Below are 13074 nucleotides of genomic sequence, written 5' to 3' on the forward strand. Positions count from 1 at the left end.
TCTGAAAACAGATTAATTTTCTTTGGCTTCCCTAAGCCAACTTCTCTCAGAATAGTTATCTAACATTAGCCTCCATTTATGCTCATTTTATGTTATAAAGTAAAACAAACAACCAGAGTAAAAAAACAGAAGGCTTTACTTGACATGCCAAGAATTTGATTAGTTTCAGTTTTAGCTTTACTTTCTTTCTTTTATTCTGACCAACAAGTAGTACTTTTTTTTGTTGTTGTTGGGGTGATTTTTATTTTTTATTAAAAGCATTGTGTGCTGAAGAGATTCATATTGTATTTGGAAGGAATTTAACTTTGCTTTATCTTCTAATTTTCAGTTTTATTTTAAGGCAAAAATATTAAAGTATACTCGAGTATGTAGTGATTGGTGATATTTATCTTTGTGTAGAATTGTTTTCTATTTATTTATAAGGTTTTGAATAAAGATACCTGATATTTAGCAAATTAGAGCATTCTTGTGGTGACCAAATAGAGATATCGAGGGACAACTGACAAGTAGTGCCTTGTTGGATATGTAAATGAAAGCAAGGGGAAAAAAACAAACAAACAAACCTGACTTCCCCAAAATGAAATTGAGTATAATCATTAGCTATGTTATTTGGACCTCTTTGTTATGCATAAGCCTAAGTTGTGAGAAATATTTCTTCAAGGGAAGTTTTTGGTAGCAGTAAAGGTTCAAAAGCACTTAACAAAAATAAAAGTACAAAAGAAAGCCAGCCTTCTTCTAAAATTCCTGTTTTATCTAAATGTGGTTAGATTACACAGGAACAAATATTTTTATTTGCTATATTGGCCATGAAAAAAATAAGGGCCAAGCTAAGCACTTACAATGTTTTAAGAGATTTACATGTATTATATATTTTCACTCTGGAAAAGTGTGATGAAGTTGATTCCATATTGCCCCATATACAGATGTGGAAGCAGAGAACCAAAAAGGTTTATGTAACTTTCCCAGTGGTGACACCCAGCATGTGCCAGAGACAGATTCAGAGTCCCGGAGATTGTGCTATGGTTGGAAAAAAAAAAAAAAAATTGAATCAGGGGATAAAACCACAGGCTTTACCCCTCCTATCTTCTCCCCTCCCCTTTTTAGAGAACAAAGTGGAAAAACCCATCCAGTTGACTAGGGCTTGTCTGACTCCCTGTGGCCTTGCCTTTCTCACTTAAATGGGCCTGCAGGGTCTTAGGGCTTGGTCCTTATTTTAGTCTCTGTGTTGGAAACCACATACTAGTCTGGAGACAGGAACCCTTGCACTAGCTCAGACCATCTGGCCGAACTGTTAGGGTTTGGTAGTTTAGGAATGGTTTTCCTTACTAATCTGATAGTAGGTTCAGTTAGAGGCTTTGTAGCAGTTAAGATAAATGACTTGCATGTTCTACTTTTATGGTTTAACTTCAGTGAGGATTACAGAGCTGGGAAATAAGCACCCAGGTATAGTAGCCAAAAGCTTTCTGTGGAGTCAGTCTGTATAGAGTATATGTATGTATGTTTATGTTCATATTTTGAATATTCCTCAGAACTGTTGGATAGACTTTGATGTGCATGTGTGCATGTGAGAAAACTTGGAAATAAAAAACAAATTTGTCTTACAGGAGAAGGAGCCTTGTACTTATTCGACATGTGTCTCCAGCAGCTGTTTGAAATCAAAGTTTTCAAGGAAAAACACCATTCTTGGTTTATAAATCAATCAGTTCAATCAGGTAAGTGACTAGTGTATATATTCCCAGTAACTAAATGTATACTTTAGCTTTTCCATCCTTCTCACATGGGGTTTGTGAGTCCATCCACCTGGTCTGGCATGTGGCCAATGGTGTAGCCTTTAGTGCATCAGAAAGGGGTTAGTCCAGGGGAAAGGAAAGATCGTTTGAGACTAAGTTAGGTCATCGCTGTGTGTCTCAGAGAGTGGAGAGTTTTAAACTAACAACTCTGATTTGTGTGCTACAGCACCAACGCATAATTGAGCAGATGACCTTTGAACCATGAAGTGCATGTTGAATTGACTTCAAACTATTCTGAGGATCTTCACGTTTTTAACATTTCATTTCCTGGAGCATACTAATGTAGCTTCTAAAACATTAGAATATGACAACTTTTGAAATGCTTTGTCATCTAAATTACTGTCCCTTCTATAGTAGTCAGCTTTCTGTTACTGTACCAAATACCTGAAAATAGAAGCTCACAAAAGAGAAAAAGTTTATTTGGGTTTGTAGTTTTGGAAGTTTCGGTCTGTGGCTCATTCACTCTGTTGCTTTTGGCCCTGTGGTGAGGCACACATAATGGCATCCTTGATGCCATATGGGAATGTGGCAACCACATTCTCCTTTTAGGGTCCTCCCCGCAGTGACCCAAACCTTCCACTAGGCTCAACTATAAAGGTTCTACAGCTTCCCAATAGGGCCACTCTACAGAACAAGCCTTTAACATGTGGTCCTTCAGAGACATCCAGATTCAACTATAGCACCCACACCCACCCACATACATACATACATGTACACACATGCATACGCATACACAACACCACCATGGCCAAAATTCTAAGCTCAGTGGGGAAAAGGATACCAAGAGAACCATGTTCTGATGCATGTTCTGGCAGGTTGGTGTGGGGCAGTGGATGGATATCTGCAGCATTCTGAATTCCCTCTGCCTGCACCCTCATTGTTTCCAGAAAGTGCTTTCTGCTTCTCTATACATCTTCTGCATTTTGTTGGCTCTGTCACCACTTAGTGCTGAGGAACAAAGACACCTTTGCTTGCCTTGTAAGATAGTCCCAATGAAAGATTATTGCTTGTGATAAATTTTATATACCTATGTACATGAGAAATTTGAAACAGTTTTCAGCTGCCAGATGGAAACTGTAGTTTGCATATATCCTGGTAGGTGGAAAGCGTGTGCTCTCTGCCACTGTCGTTGCCATGATTATTCATTCGGCAGTGTATGAGTTAGAACTTCTAAGGCCACACATTTGCAGTTGGTGCTAGCTAACAGATACAGAAATACCCAGATTGAAACTGGAAAATTCTGGGATTTAGCAATTCATCCTCTGTCCTGAACAATCTGTGTTGGTACCTGCCTTTTTAAAAAATTTTTCTTCCTTTAAAAAAAATAAGACTATTTCTTTAGAGCAGTTTTAGGGTGGTAGCAAAGATACCTGCTTTTTCTTTTTGTTTAATCACCGTTGTCTTCTTTTTAAACTTAATCATAAAGAAGGAGCTGTTTTTAAGAATAGCCACCACAATATTATTGCTAGACCTAGAAATCTGTTCCTAATTTCTGCATATAATGGATGCCTCATGTAAAATGAGCTTAGAGTTTCTGATAGGCTATTTTCATGAATTTCTGCTTTTTAAAAAAATAATCACATGGTGTCATAATATAAAATTACTTCCTTAATTTTTTTTTTTTTTGGCTTACTACATACATATAATTTTAAGTACAATGCTTCCTGAAACCAAAATAAAAAGGTTGGGTGAAGTAAATGAATTGTTTATTGTTTTGATTCTGAGGAAGGAGGGCCTGGGATGCTTGAAGAGGAGTTTGGTAGAAGAATCTTGAGAGAGTTGGGAGCCTTTTTTGTACTCGCCTGTTTTCCTTTCTACCCAGAGAGCAGAATTTTCAAGAGTTTGCCTGTGTTTGATTGACTGTCCACTTGCCTTTCTCTTGTGCGCAGGGGCTGGGGTTGGGTGGGTCTGTCGTGGTGAGCTCCATGATGAGCTTTGAGTCATTGGCACTTTCTCTCCTACTGTGAGCCCCAGACCATCCTAGAAGCTACATCAGGAGAGTGATTGAGCTTTCCCATGATGTCATCCTCAAAAGCCTCTGATTTACACTTCCCGGCAGCTTTACAGGTAGCCTGACTTACACAGGCTTCCTAATGTTCTCTGGATCATACTGCCTCTGTGCTTCTCCCAACCTCCACTTTTTTGGGGAGTAGGGAAGGGGAGCTCTCTAAAAAATGATATTTAAAGAAGAAATGGAAAGTTAAAATTCTATTTCAGGGTCTTAACTCTTTTCTTCACCCAGATTTGAAGCTCTTTGCAGTAAAATCTCAAGGAGTGCATTCTATCTTTTGAGAGATCTGTTTGATCATGAGAGACTTTAGATTTAAGGTAGAAATCTAAAGGCAGTAAAACCTGAGGAATCTGATCTGAAGAAAAATGAGAACATTGAAATCAAGCTATTTCTTGTCACTTACTAACCTAACAGAAAGTATGAGAAGCTGTCATGCATGCTACCAAATGAGTAGATATTTTAGGCCTGTGTAAGAGCTTCTGAATTTGGGATTTTATATATGTATTTCAATAAATGGTTGTCATGTTGAGCTTGAGGTGAAATAAGCAAGTTGTCCTTTCAAGGAGTACAGTTTTCTTCTTTCCTTTTTAATTTGCAGGAGGCCTTCTCCACTTCGCCACACCCGTGGATCCTCTATTTCTGCTCCTTCACTACCTCACAAAGGCTGGCAAGGAGGTGAGCTGCCCAGTTTGGGGCATTTGCTGTGAGGGTACAGAAGAGACTCTGTGTGTGTGTGTGTGTGTGTGTATGTGTGTGTGTGTGTGTGTGTGTGTGTGTGTGTCTGTATGTGTTGGGAATTTTTTTTTGTTTTATTAAAATACATTAATTATACAAAGGAGTTTCATTATATTTCCATATGTGCATATAATGTATTTTGATAGAATTCACTTTCTATTTTACTCTTTAGAATGGGGAATAGTCACCTTTATCCCCTTTTATGAGCAATTTTCAATGGGCCTCATTTTTCTATTTCATACATATGTATAAAGTATAAGAAGAGACTATGTTACTTGATCTCGCTTCTCATTTTCTTGATTCAAATGTAGATTCCCAGTACTTCAGATTCATTTGGTTATTGTAGAAACTGTGTATCATGTGTGCTAGTGTAGGTCAGAGCTCCCCATATAGGCCCTGAGAAGCAACACCTTGATCTTGATCCAGTTTGATACTAGCTTGCCCACTGTAAACTGGCCTGTTCCCCATGCTGTGTGCCCTACTTGTGACAGAATCTGGCAGTGAAAACTTCTATTATGAAGTACTCACATACAGATGTTAAAAAGTTGGCCATGGGCCTAAGGAAGAAAGATTTGTCTTCTTTTGTGAGACACCTGAGAAGGTAAACTTGGTGCATGTCTAGTAAAAAGTTCATTAATGGGGAAGCTATAGTTGAGACTTAAGGAATCTGATAGGTAAAATTTACCTTTGTAATATAAACAGAGAATTTGCAAATAGTTAATAGTTTTAGCCAGAAGTTCTAAAACATTTTGGTCTTAGGATATGGTTAAACTTAAAATTATTAAGTTTAATAATTAATTAAACTTATTATTATCAGTAATTATTAATTACTGATAGTCTAACTATCAGTAATTTACTGTGCTAGGAATGAAGACTGAGAAACTAAAAAACAATAAGAGCATTTCATGTTAACATAAATAACACATTTTAACAAAACAACAAAATTTAATGAGGCAGGTAGCATTATTTTACAATTTTGCAAATCTCTTTAATGTCTGGCTTACACGTGACAACTGGATTCCTATTCCAGCATTTCCACATATTGTTTTGATGAAAGTATATGAAGAATATGAATAGATGTGGTCAGAAAAAACCTTTTCAGATAATTACTGATATTCTTCTTTGATACTTCAAAAATAAACAAATAGCAGTTTCTTAACTAGGTTAGTCACAAAACAATCTGAATCCTTGACATTGTCTATTACATTAAAATCCATTGGTCTGTCTTGCAATTAGAATGGATCTCTTTACCCTTGTATGATTTTGTAACATTATACACTGGTTGTTTGAGTTACACCGTCCTTCCAAATGTTAATACATCTCATTTTACACAGAAATACACACTTTTGATAATGATTTAGTTCATTTTTCTCTTGCTATAATAGAACACCCAAGACGAGATAATTTATAAGGAAAAAAGGTTTATTTTGGCTTATGGTTTTAGAGGCTGGAAAGTGTCAAGAGCATGGCACTAACAAGTGAGAGCCCTGTGTTGCTTCAATTCCTGGCAGAAAATGTGAGGGTGAGCAGATGTGTGCAGCAGGGAGAGAACATGAGGTAGATTAACTTTATAATAAACTATGCTTCCAGTAACTAGTCCAGTCCTGCAAGGCTGGGAACTCATGCACAGAGAAAGGAATTGATCAATTCAGAAAAGCTCTGCTCCCCCACAACCCAAATGGTTTCCCTAAGCCACAGTGGGATCAAATTCGCCACTGATCTCATCAGAATTAAATAGTGAGAAACTGTCATAGTAGAAAATACAAGTTTTCCACCATTTAATTTTTTCTTGAAAAATTCAAATTTTATTATTAGCTACAGGTACTGTGAGTCTTTCCCTTAAACTTACAGACTTCCTTCATTTGCATTTTGCCTAATACCCAAGTCTGAATAACAGTCATTCATACTAGAATTTTCAAGTAATAAAATACCTGAGGAATACATCAGCTTCAAGGAGGAAAGGTTTATTTTGACTCACAATTACACAAGTTTTTGTCCACGGCCACTTAGGTCTGTGGTGAGGCAGACCATAATGATAGAAGCTCGTGGAGGAAGAAATAGCTCACCTCATGGTGGTCAGGAAACAGAGAGAGGGAGGAATGGGTGAGGGTCCCCATATACCCTTCAAGGGCGCGCACCCCCACACCACCTGCCCCGTGACCTGCTTCCTCCAGGTATGCCCACCTCCTCCTGACAGTGCCGTCAGCTGAAGCCAAGCCTTCAATGCAGGAGCTTTTGAGAGACATTTAAGGTCCAAACGTCACATCAGGAAAATGTGCTCAGCACTCAGTCAGTCATGCAGGAGCCTTTCCATAAGGTAATGACCTGTGGTGCGAGCAGAAATAATTAGCCAACTTCAGTCACACAGAGTGTTAATGAGACTTGTGTTCAGCATCAAAATTTAAGTTAGTCACTCTTGCTGCGTGGTCAAGGACGTCTTAGGTGAAACTGGCATCTTTAGAACTGCAAATATGTGGCAGTAGAACAGTCGGCTGCCACTGCCCTGACTCCAGCTAAGGTGCCAGCAGTTTCACTCCCATTGTATTTGATCGGTATCAAATCAACATGGTAAAAGTGCAAGCAACTTCTTAGCATTATTAAGAAAATAGCTTTGACCTTGGGGACTCCCTGAAAGGAAATTGGGGACCTTTAGGGGTCTATCAACCACACTTTGGAAACTTTAAGGAACAAGTGTTACTTGAACTGCTTGGGAGAATCTGTTTTTTTCTGGACTCTAATGTTTGCATATAAATGAAATGCTTGAGTTCATTTTATTTGGTCTATAAGCCAAATTCTAAAAACTTCTGTTTTGTAGCTAAATAAATTTTAAGTTGTTGTAAATACTGAAAGTAATAAAATCTATTTAAAACTTTAACTCATACTTTCTCTCGGTGCAGCTTACATTCTTTTATTCTCCCCCTTTTCTACCCTCTTCCCTTCCTAATAGATTAGTGAAGTTTTATTCCATACTTTAATCATGTGCCCCCTTACCTGGAAGCCACCATGAATGCCAGTGTAATTAGGGCAAATATGTGGTGTGTCTGTAAAGAATGGAGATGGTTCTGGTCACCACCAGGAAGCCCCGGGACAGCTCACTCAGGGAAGAAATGGAAAACTCCAGTTGCCTCACATGTGTAGTGTTTTCTAGGATAAATTAATAGGGAGAAATACAATGCAGCCTCCGTACATGTATTAATGCGTTAAATCCCTCCCCACTCTTGGTAATGCTTTCCCATCTCCCATGAGAATTGTGACTCCTGACCCAGGTGGATTAAGCCTAATCCTGGCCCCCTGGGAGCCTGTGGGATGTTGCAGCAAGTTCAATTTGACAAATGCAGAATGAAGCACAAATGCTGCTCAGGTTAGCTTTTTTTTTTTTTTTTTTTTTGGTGATAGTTCTAGGGTTTGAACTCAGGACCTCATACTTTCTAGGCAAACAAAGCACTACCACTTAAGCCACGCCCCAGTCCTTAGGTTGGCTTTTGTTTTAAGCCAGTATACTTTCTCTTCTCAAGTTGCAGAAATACTTTTAAAGTAATACATTGGATGTTTAGTTATTTCCTCCCTTAGAAATGTGGTCATTTCTTATTTAGTTAAAAAATACTGATTTGCACTTTTGAATGTGACCTGTTCTTTTTTCATTACAAGATTTAATTTCACATCAGTATAAATAACTCCTCTCTGTAGTTATCCCAACAGTTATTAAATTTGTATTCAGAGCAAATTGCTTGTGTTTCTTTTTTATGTATATGTGGTAAATTAGAATGAAGCACTGTTTCATTATGAAACTATTTTATATCCTGAGTGTGTAGTAGCCTATTACATAGGAGTAGAGTATGTTTTAGAATAGTTAGATATTTAAAATATTGCTTGATCCTGGAAAAGTATAGATTCAAGGTAGAAATCTAAAAACAGTAAGACTTAGAGAATCTGTGGTTTGAAGGAAAATAACATTTCAATCAGGATATCAACAGAAAGTATGACAAGCTATCATACATGCTACTGATTGAACAAGATTTCACCATGAAACCAAAGAAAGCTGCACTTGCAGAAAGAAAAGGAATCACACAGGTTTTCTGTCCTCAGAAGGTTTTGTCCCAGAAACAGAAGAGCAGAAGTAGGATCTGGGCAAAACCATGCCTCTGTTACAAAGCCTGGCACCCCAAATCAGGATTGATGTCTTCACTTACATAAATGCCATCTCCTCTGCAATTAGTAAAGTTAAGGAAAAAGTTCCTGACAGAGAGGAATATGGTTGTTGAATTCCGTGGTCTGCATGTCTTGTCCTTTGGCAGCCAAGCCTCATAAACATATCTAGCTGAGTCTGACTTAGCTGTCTATACCTTTATTGTACTCATCCCTGCTATTTTTCTTTTATTCTCTGTCTGAAGCTTTGATAGTAGGTTCACTTGGGTGTTTTTCTTTTCATGGCTTTTCTTTCTTCAGCCCTGGAGCGAGGACTGGGAGGCAAATGGGCTTGGGCTGGACTGGTTTTGGGCCTGTGTGATGGTCACGACTCCTGCTCTGTGACTACAGCTGACTCTTCTTCAGATTGAATGGATGGGCCAGTCTGAGGTTATCTCCAGCATCTTTACCAGGTTCTGTGGCTTTCTGTGCCTTCCCAGGTTTTTTCTTCTACTTCATATGGTGGCTCTACTCCTGAGGTAGGGGACATGTTTCTTAGAACCCCAGTAATCACAAGAACTTCCTAAAGAGAGCTGAGAGTCAGCCTAGTCCTAGAGCCCATCCCAGTATAGGGGTTCCTTAGATGGAACAAAGTGTCCCTGATCAAGTTTAAAGGCTTAGCCTTGAGGTAATACATCTTTTTGTTTCTTTTTGATTTGCAACTTTATTCATGGGAGTGCTTGTACGTTGACTGACTGAAGTGTTTTTTTCAGGGCAAGTTTCAGCCCCTAGCTCAAGTTGTGATGGATGATATATTTCCAAATTGCATCTTGTTGTTGAAACTTCCTGAACTTGAAAAGTTACTCCGCCACGTGACAGAAGAAAAAGGTATGGTATGTAGGCCTTTGAAATCAGGCAGGAGTTGTTAGAAAGTCTGAGCCTTTGTCTGAAAATGTAGCTGCTTAAAAAGGCTCCCTGCCTGTAATGCTTATTCTTAGTCGGTGGTAGGGAAAGTTGTCACTCAGGGTGGCTTCCACTATTTACTATTTGTGTCTTATGTTGCATTGCTCATCTTTGTAGCTATACCCAGTGAAATATGCTGGTCTTTCACAGACAAGGCAGGAATCACAAAATGTGGCTTTAGTCTCAGTTCTTCTTTGAACTAGTTCTGTGACTTAAGGCCTTAGAGTTCCCTTTTGTCAAATTATATAAAACTGTACTGCTATTGAGTGCCTTTTGAGAAAGCATATGTTACACACTAGTGCTAGGCTTAGGGAACAGCTAAGACACTGTGCCTTAGCTTACTTTGAGTCTGGTGGAGGCAAATGACAAGCAGGGCAGTGACAAGACAGAGTAATGAAAATAATATGACAAATGGAAGTATTTCTGAGGATATATAGGATGGACCTGGACTGGGTAGGGAGGTACAGGTATGTGGGTACAGTGTTGTTTTCTGGGACAAAATGACCACTAATTTCAACCCTGAAAGATGAATCAGAGCAGTGATGTAACAAAGGCAACAAATGGACATGTGGAAAAGGTAGTTCTGAGGGTAAGTTCCACAGACCTCTGTGTAGCTAGAGTGTAGGGTGTTTGGGGGGAGGGGTGGTTGGAATTTGGACTGGTAAGGATTAGGGAAGGAAAGCTAGGGAAGGGTCCAGCTGGTAAGGGATCTTTCATGCATCTGAACTTGACCAGTTGTGGCACATCACTTCCTGGTGAAGTTTTTACCAGGACATTGCTACAGTGTAGAGAACATATTGGAGAAACCAAGACCAGGTCAATAGGGCTTTTGTGGTGATTCTCATAGAAGATCACAGGAACCTGAGCTTAGGAGATGGAACTAGAGGGAAACAACAATTTAGATACAGAACCAACCATATCCGATAGCCAAATGGTGGTCAAGGAAAGGAAGGAGTGAAGAATGACTTCTGGGTTTGTGCCTTGACCCAATGGATATGCAATATGGCATCCTGAGGACAAGGACTATGGGCCAGAGGAGTAGGCTGGAGGAATGAAGAAGTGGACTGTAACTCTAATTCATTTGAATTTTGAGAGGAGGAAGTGAGCCAGTGTGGAGTGTGTGTGTTTGTGGATGTGTGTGTTTTGACAGTTTGACAGGTTAGAAACAATGTGCAAACTTAGCATCGTTGTCTCAAAAAAAAAAAAAAATCCAAATAGTTTCAGGGTTAATCTGGAAACACAGTATGGGAACCAGACAAACCAATAAAGCTGTGGCTGTTTGGGGTCACAAATGGTCTGGCCAACTGTGACAGTTCTGGGACCAAGAAAGTAGTGATTCCAAGAAGTGTAAGCTTACACTGAGAAAGCAGAGAACCTCACTGGTTACATTTCATATTCGAGGAGTCTACTAATTCTTACTTGGACACTCTTGGGGCTCCAGTTTGGATCTGGGGGTGCGTGGCACCAAGATTTTATCAAAGCAATTCCGTTAAAAACATTCCCTGATGCTGAGTTTATAGGAGACAGCAATCTTTGTGGGTGACAAATGAAATAGTCCATAACCAATTTTGAAAACTAAAGTAATGAGGAATAATTACAGGTCATTTAAATTTCTGTCAACTTAACACGAATTGAAAAATACAATTAACTTACCCAGAATTCTGCCATTAGTTGTATAAAAACAGTCATCTTAAAGCAAAACCCAGAAACCTGGATGCCAAAACAGGATTAATGCTTGCCTATTTGTTTGCTTCAAGTCTGTGTCTTAGAGCAGGGGCTTCTCTCTTTCCCAGTCCTTCTTTCTTGCACCCCAAATGCCTGGCCAGTTGTTATGTCATTACGTGAATTTCTGTGCCAATCTCTTTTACTTTTCCACATTGCCTAACTGTTGGAAGATCTGCACTTCCTTTTTCAAAGTAACTATGTTATTAATCTTTATATAAATATATAAGTGTAGGGAGTGCACCTCCATACAGCAGAACACCTGCAATTATTGTGTTTTACATATACTATTACTGAATCCTTTAGTAATTCTCTTTCATTGTTATTATAACCTGCATCTATACAGATGAGGAAACTGAGACTCAAAAAGTTCCAGGGACTCGTCTGACAAGTAGTAGATCCAGCATTTGAACCCAAGTCTGTCTGATAGGGACTCCTGCTCATCTGTCCTTCAGCTATGTGATACTTCCATTCCGCTAGAGTTTTTAGTTAGTATCTTATGTAAAAAAGAAACTTTTTTTTTTTTAGTCACAATGATCCCCTTCTAGTAAGATAGTGACAGGAAGGAAGTCAGAGACAGCAGAGAGAGCTTTCTGGAGTTCTCGAGCATTGTACATCCTACAGGTCATCTTTCAGTGATTGTGTTGAGTGCTAGTTGCTTGTTTGAATATGGATTATTGTCCACTTAGAAATTAGTGTTTGGCTCCATTATACCATTATTTCTAGATTTTTAAAGAAAGAAAGACCACTACAGAAGGGTCCAGTAATGTCCATGACAGGCAGCAAAGGTAAAGAAGAAAGCTGTTTTTTTTCTGGACTTCCATCCTTTCCACAAGCACTTGTGCAGATTGAGTAAATTCTGAAATGTCATCATTCCTCTCCCCCTCCTAGCTATTGGATGTTAACCCCAGAAACAGGCAGGAACACGTGTGGCACTGAAGATCAGGTCAGGTCCACTAGGTATGCGAGAGCCTGCTCCTCCTATCTTCTCCCTGATGAAAAAGCCCAGCCACAGTCACCGGTGTCCTGAGAGAAGATGACTGTGTCCTTAGCCTGGCCTGCTTCCTTAGTGGTGAAGATGCTATGTCTTTATTCTCCCACTCTGTGGCTCAGCATGTTCCTGGCCAAAGAAGCTCACACTCAGTGGAGAGATGACCCGGGAATGGACTAGTAAAGGGTCATGACCTTGCCTTGAGTGTAATACCCTGTGTCACTTTGCAAGCCCAAACTGCACCCACCGTGCTGTCTGATGGGATTAGCAGGAAGAGCCAGGAAAACTTACCTGATTAAAATACCCTGAGTACAGTTGCCAAGAGTCTGTTCCCTGGAGATGGAGAAACAAGAGACCATGTGAGTTTCTCAGTTCTGGAAAACATCGAGAAAGTAGAAGTGAAAATGCGCTTTAGGCAGTTTGTTCAACAATACATCGGGGAAATTCAAGTTTGTGAACCGATTACCCAATTGCTGAACATGTTATTTAATTGTGGGCTTACTTCTATTCTATCTTTATTTTGTAAACCCAATCTTTCCAGATGTTTGAGACCAGTTTTATAGGCACCAGACACATAAGGGAAAAAACCCTTCCATGATATGCACATATTGTCCAACTTACTGACTCTCACAAGTATTAAGTGTAGGTCTTGCATGAACGTGCTATGGTGTTTTTCACAGCTATGGGTTGTCTGTGGCCTTCTAGGATTTAATGATCATTTTGTCCAGGGAATTTTT

The 13074-nt window shown here is 39.2% G+C and overlaps 1 protein-coding gene across 5 annotated transcripts in view; it reads left to right on the top strand.

The window, feature by feature from the left end:
• The window catches only part of Rnaseh2b (ribonuclease H2 subunit B), a 52543-nt gene that overhangs the window by 21264 nt on the left and 18205 nt on the right, over window positions 1-13074 (top strand). For all 5 annotated transcript variants that reach the window (XM_074043446.1, XM_074043448.1, XM_074043449.1 and 2 more), the window contains 3 exons: window positions 1605-1712; window positions 4400-4476; window positions 9435-9549. In XM_074043446.1, coding sequence (XP_073899547.1) covers window positions 1605-1712; window positions 4400-4476; window positions 9435-9549 — 300 coding nt within the window. The remainder of the gene's footprint in view (window positions 1-1604; window positions 1713-4399; window positions 4477-9434; window positions 9550-13074) is intronic.

Source organism: Castor canadensis, chromosome 10 (assembly GCF_047511655.1).
Source record: "Castor canadensis chromosome 10, mCasCan1.hap1v2, whole genome shotgun sequence".
Lineage (NCBI taxonomy): Eukaryota > Metazoa > Chordata > Mammalia > Rodentia > Castoridae > Castor > Castor canadensis.